We start from the raw sequence: 6,196 nt of genomic DNA, 5'->3' as shown, positions 1-6,196 counted from the left end.
TGGCGCAACGTTGGCCCAACGGTTGGTACACCGTTGGCCCAACGACTGGTATCCTACACTCATCGTTGGCCCTCCATTGGGCCAACAACTGATATCCTACACTCATCGTTGGCCCTCCATTGGGCCAACAGCATTTTTTCGTCTATCACGGTTGGTCCAACGTTGGGCCAACTCTGTTTCTTTGTTGGCCAAAGATGGATGCCAACGCTATCCCAACGATTACGAAATTGGCAAAGACTAAAAGTAGCATTGTTTAATACATGTTTTATTTTCAAATAGTTGTGATTTTGTTAACATTTAACAAAAAGAAATCTAACATTTATTTAAAGTTTGTTTGCAATTTTCCTGAAGAAATATAACAGAATATTTCAACACTACAACATGTAAAAAATTGTTTCCAGTCTTTTATAAATCTAAATATTTTTCTTATTGCAGTCACTTATTAAATCCTACTAAAGTGAATTACTGTCTGTATATTAACTCATTATATATCCAAGTTCTGTTTGTTTGTTTTCTTTTCTCACTGAAGTTGCAGCTTTTTATATTTTTATTTTTTCCTGTGCACCACAGTGCTAGGCACTCCATTATTACTCCCTTGAACAGCACCCTGTAAAAAACAAAAATCATAATGTTGATTAAACCATCTACGTCAAATTGATAACAATAACTAATGTATGAAATTAATTTTTGTCTGTATTTAACCGAGAAAAATATGTTAGAATTAACAAGAAAATGAGTTATTTTATTTACAGAATTTAATACTCAACACAAATACCATCCGCCAACTTTAGATATTAGTATTTAACATATGTTCAAGTCATATGGATATAACATGCATACAGGACATAAAAAGAAATTCTGTATAAGATTCCATAACTTTATCAAAAACTATTTTTTTAAAAATTTCTACTTACAGTTTATAGCTGGAAGACCGGGTTTTTGTTAAACCTAGACCTATCACATGTATAATAGTTTCCTTTACTTCACATGTCTAAAAAGCTAGAAATCTGGCCTAGAGTGTAAAATTAACCACATTTTCTGGGATTTCTTACATATCTCGGGTTAACGAGAGTTCATGCTCTGGAATATTCAACAGATTTATTGTAAACATTTTATGATTGTATAAAATTAGATATTTGTTATAGAGTTAGTAAGGGTTTTTTTCAATACTTTTTTTCACAATTTTTTCAAGGTAGTAGATTTGAAATAGTTCAAAATATCATTACGGCTGCAGATAAGTTTTTAGTTTAATTAGCCCAAATTTAACTGATTACGAATTGTTGCAGAAAAGTGTTTAATAATTAATTAAATATTGCATGTTACAGCTACACAACCTGTGTATACCTGTGGGGGCTTGTGATAAAACAGTGACCTGTAAAATGTACAATTATTATATTATTACTTCTAATGGCCCAACGTTGGCCCAACGTTGGGCCAACGATGTTTTCTCTGTGTAAGTCTTTCCCTGAAAATCAATATCGGGCCAATGCAGAGATATCTGTGACTGAAATTTAAAGTTGGTTCAACGTTGGCCCAACAGCTGTATTTACAATACTTATTAATCATTGTTGGGCCAACAGTGGCCCAACAACGATTATCCTTTGACGGTTTTCCGTCGTTGGCCCAATGACTTCATGTTTACAGGGGCGCGCGCCATTATGAAAAAAAATTAACGCGCGCCAAGATAGAAGACAAATCTTTCGTATGCGCCACAACGACACATTTCATTCTGTTGTGTGTAATTGTCGTGCACGCCCCAGCGCGAAACAACTGAACATTTTATTTCATCTTAAATTGGATTCGCTAATAGAATTTTCTAGTAAATGCGCATGCGTCAGTACAAAATGAAACTGTTTAGTGTTTTGTTGCAGAGTGTTTATAACGTGAAAAGACGACAAAGCAAACCTGCCAAACTTTTGTTTTGATATTAATGTGACAAATGCATTTTCTTTCGGGTAGCCTTTAAGTGCGAGCGCACATGCCGTAGTTTAAAGGCAACTCTATATATATTCTTTTCAGTGACTGACATAACAACTATCTGAATATATACACATAAAATATCTTACAAATTATAAGAGCAGTGTCATTGTAACATATGCTCAGTACATCTAGAACATCATCGTTTATACCCTCGACTTTTTTATACATGCCTTTATGATCTCCTCGTTCATGTATATTTGAATTAAATATCAAGGGTCCAAATGCACGGTTGAACACTGCGCACAAAATCAATAATGTGTAAAACCACAATTTGCATTTACCAATGCAATGCGACGCCGGTTAAAACAATATTGACTGTAGACCAGTTGCTGCGTTTCTAGATGTACTCAATATATATAAGTACATTTTACAATAAAATGATAATTACATATACAAAGTAGAGCGCAAATTATTGATCAAACTGTTTACCTCTAAATTTGTTCAGCTCAATAGAATTCATTCCTGTATTTTCTTCCGGGTAGCCTTTAAGTGCGAGTGCAAATGTCGTATAGTCTGAAGGCAACTCTAGGCTAACAATAAAGGAACAGCGCCCTAACTAACGTGCAAGTAAAATTAAACTGTTAAAGTACACATCTTTGAAAATACTATATTAAATTAAGGCATATGAGTAATTTTCACAAGTAAGTATTATTAATTCCAGTTAGGGTCATTTGATATGTAGTTAGATATGATAATACTGATAATGATAAAAATTTAAAGAAATAAAAGCGGAACGAAATCTTGATTTACGAAGAAGCATTTAAGATAAGAAGTCAAATGAAAATGAGGCAAATCGTCATATTAACATGTTCTTATTCCTAAATCTCCTACAAGATAAATGCCAGGTTTTAACTACAGTTGAAAGAATGTGTTTGGAATATATGTAAAATCATGATGGATTGACGCAATGTAATACTGTGACAACAATAAGTTAAATTGTTAATGCGTATACTCCTGCATTATATGTAGAAAAGCAAAAGCATTATAACCAAACCGCTTCAGTTATAAGCCAGCATACAAGTAAGGCATTCATCATACGAAACTACCCGTTTCTAAAACAAGTATTAGCTTTACATGTAATGAAAAAGTGGTATTTGTCTTCAATACAGCACACGTTACAAACATCACAAAGTCTTTCATTAACAAGTATATACCTTCCTTTGCCAAAGCTTTAATTTGCAAATAATGCGTAATTATGTTCTCCTCCTAAAACATGAACCTTCTAAGACCTTTTCCCGTTTTAAAAATCAGGCTTATCTTAGATTTTAGGAATGAGGACAGTAACATCAAACACAAACACAAAAAATAAAAATAAAAACACATGCAAATCTCAGCAGAAACTTTGCTATCATATATAACCAATTAAGCCAATTTATAAACATAAAACATAAAGCTAGACAAAACTTTTTATGTAGCAAGTTCTGTGATAGATATGCATCTTAATGCAACGAAAATTAAATTTTGGTCTAAAAGTAAAAAAAACATAATTAAAAGAAGGACGAGCTAATTCATCGTCTTGTCTGGTTCTAATCCATCCCTTCTATGATTCAGTTCAACACCTCTGCCTTTAAGTTTCCTAATTATATGCTCAATCAGTTGCTTGTGCTATATTTGTTCCAAAACAATTCCGTCCCCGACACAATAATTCTTTTACCTGTTTTCGGAACATTGATCCACTTAGAAAATAAAGGAAGAAATTTAATGTATTATTCAGATACACCAACATATTGACAATAGCCCAAGTTAAGTCAAGAACGGCTTTGTCATAATTTGTTTCTGCTGATTCATTCCTGTCTTTTTCCCAAATAATGTACACTGATATTGGCGGGGTGCAAATAATGAACACGGTATTCACTATCAACAACGTAATGGTCAGTTGCGAAATTCTGTTGCTTCTTTCAGCAATCACGTGATCAGTCGGTTCCACTTGATTCCTTGTTTTAAGTTTTCTCGTCAGTAATCGGACAATAATTGAAACATTTGCTGACGTAAGCACAGTTAAAGGAACAAGCGAAAAGATACACAAATCAATCCATTTGTAGTGCTCAAAAAAGATTACGTAATCAACGTTGTCAAGGAGATTGCATTCAAACGTTTGCGTGGAATTGTTTTTCTTCAAACCAGCGCCATAAAACCAGTGCATGTTTAAAATAAGAAAGAAACTAAGAATGGCTACTATTATGACACACACATTTCTCGTGCGGCAAACAGTCTTAACTTTATGTGGGAACCAGACACCAATAAAACGTCCGGTTGTCACGGCGACCAGGAACCATGACGAACACTGAAAAGAAATATAAAGAATAAATAAATGCAGTTTGCATCCGAATGCCGAATGCGCTCTTATATCTATTTCAAACATGTAAATAATCCAGTGTCTCAAAAGACCCGTCCAAAGTACGAGTAAATCAGTCACTGCCAACGCTGTCAGGTATATTGCGGTTGACGTTTGGCGATTTCTACGTTGCGTAAGAACGGTTATGGTCAAAACGTTGCCGAACGTTCCAAAAAGTATAAAGAATGGCGGAAATATCTTCCATATTTGCACTGCTCTGTATTCCAGAACATTCATGTTCAATGTCAAAAAATCAAATATCGTCTGCTACAATATTTCTAATGCGGCTAAACCAAGTAAATTAAACAAACATTTTACCATTCTGTGAACGATTACTCAGACTTATGAAAAAAAGTGAAAGCTGAACGCTGCAATAAAATTTCAATGAAAGAAACTATTGGCTAATGTTTCTGTCTAAACGAGACGAATGTTGTGTTACCATGACAATAGTTGCGGAAATGGCTCTTTTGTAGTGGTAGTATAGAATCAAATAGAACGATCCAGTTACATCATTCATTCACTTTAAAGGTTCTATCCAAATACAAATCAGTAATATTTTATAGAATAACTTTCGTTTTAAACATACTTTAAATCAGCTGAGTGTTATATTTTGTAGGAAAATATCATTCAGAAACTTACCTTTTTGCATGGTAAAACTAAAAGGAAAGACTTGAAAATTTTGAAAATGTTTAAATTTGTTTTACCTTAGCCTATAGAAAGTGTAAAATTGCCAGACTGAGTTTTAAAAATAATGTTTTGTATAAAATCGTTATTTCCAGGTATTATAAAGCACCATTTGCAAGCCTTTGGCATTTTTGTCTTACCCAGTGGTGTTTTGCCACTGACCATTAAAAGGCGTGCTGTGCTTGTTCGTTTTGTCGTTATTGTTTAATTGTTTTACTTTGAGTAGTCTTAGGTAGCAAAAAATAAAATATCATATTTCTTCTCATCTGGTTAATTAATAACAATATAACTGTGTCTAATTAGTTTAAATGAGATCATATAAAATGAAAAAGAAAACGGTGTTGTATATCATATTGTCAGCCATCTTTGTGTTTCTTATGCACCACCTCGAAAAAGGTCTTCTTTATGAATTTTGATTTTAATAACTATAAGTAAGGGGATGTAAATTGATATTATATTGTATGAAATTCTTTTAATTTTGATTTCTAATAATTGTATGTATTTGGGAGTCTAAGCAATTCGACATGTCCAGACATATAACATGTTAAGGTAGATCTAAACAAATAAAAAATAGATATATAATTGAATAACGGTATTTGAGAAAACAAGGGACATAATTATACAAAATTTGAATAGCCTCATGAGTTATCTCCTGTGAAGAAAACACAGGGTCTGAACACAGACTACAGACAAATCTACAGTTATAAAAGATAGATATATAATTGAATAAAGGTATTTGCAAATTGGAAATCTCTTGCCTAAAGATGTCTAGTGCTATATCACTTTAATGATACATTACCTGCGATTACGCATAAGGACCTTTGAACAGAAATATCTAACTGAGATGTCAAACACATTTTACAATTAGCATACTAGTTACATGACTTTAATCAAACACATTTTTACAATTAGCACACTAGTTACATGACTTTTAATCAGTAAATAGAGATTAGATTGTGTCATCAAAGATTTACTTAGACACCATTTTTCTGTATTACGGGCAGTTTTTATGGCAGTTAATTTGCTTACTTGCCAAATCCTGTTTTAGAGTCCGAGACGAACCGATTTTATGTACGCATTTTTCATTGGTCAGTTGAATTTGTAATAAGATTTTTAATTGGATAATTTCGAAGAAATCAACCGTTTCCAAATCCTTTATAAGCACATCAGCTACCCCGAGACAGCCAAAACTCTGGC

The 6,196-nt window shown here is 33.1% G+C and overlaps 1 protein-coding gene across 1 annotated transcript; it reads right to left on the bottom strand.

The window, feature by feature from the left end:
• Window positions 1-3,568: 3,568 nt before the first annotated feature.
• On the bottom strand, window positions 3,569-4,552 carry LOC123525656 (cysteinyl leukotriene receptor 1-like). Its single transcript, XM_045304800.2, has one exon. It carries the CDS (start codon window positions 4,550-4,552, stop codon window positions 3,569-3,571), a length of 984 nt encoding a protein of 327 aa, XP_045160735.2.
• Window positions 4,553-6,196: the final 1,644 nt, after the last annotated feature.

This window comes from Mercenaria mercenaria, chromosome 3 (assembly GCF_021730395.1).
Source record: "Mercenaria mercenaria strain notata chromosome 3, MADL_Memer_1, whole genome shotgun sequence".
Classification (NCBI taxonomy): domain Eukaryota; kingdom Metazoa; phylum Mollusca; class Bivalvia; order Venerida; family Veneridae; genus Mercenaria; species Mercenaria mercenaria.
Note: the sequence above shows the minus strand (reverse complement) of the source record. Positions and strands in the feature narration are given on the sequence as shown.

What these genes read in the sequence shown, in the direction of transcription:
- LOC123525656 (XM_045304800.2), bottom strand. Translation starts at nt 4,552, where the DNA reads ATGAATGTTCTGGAATACAGAGCAGTGCAAATATGGAAGATATTTCCG.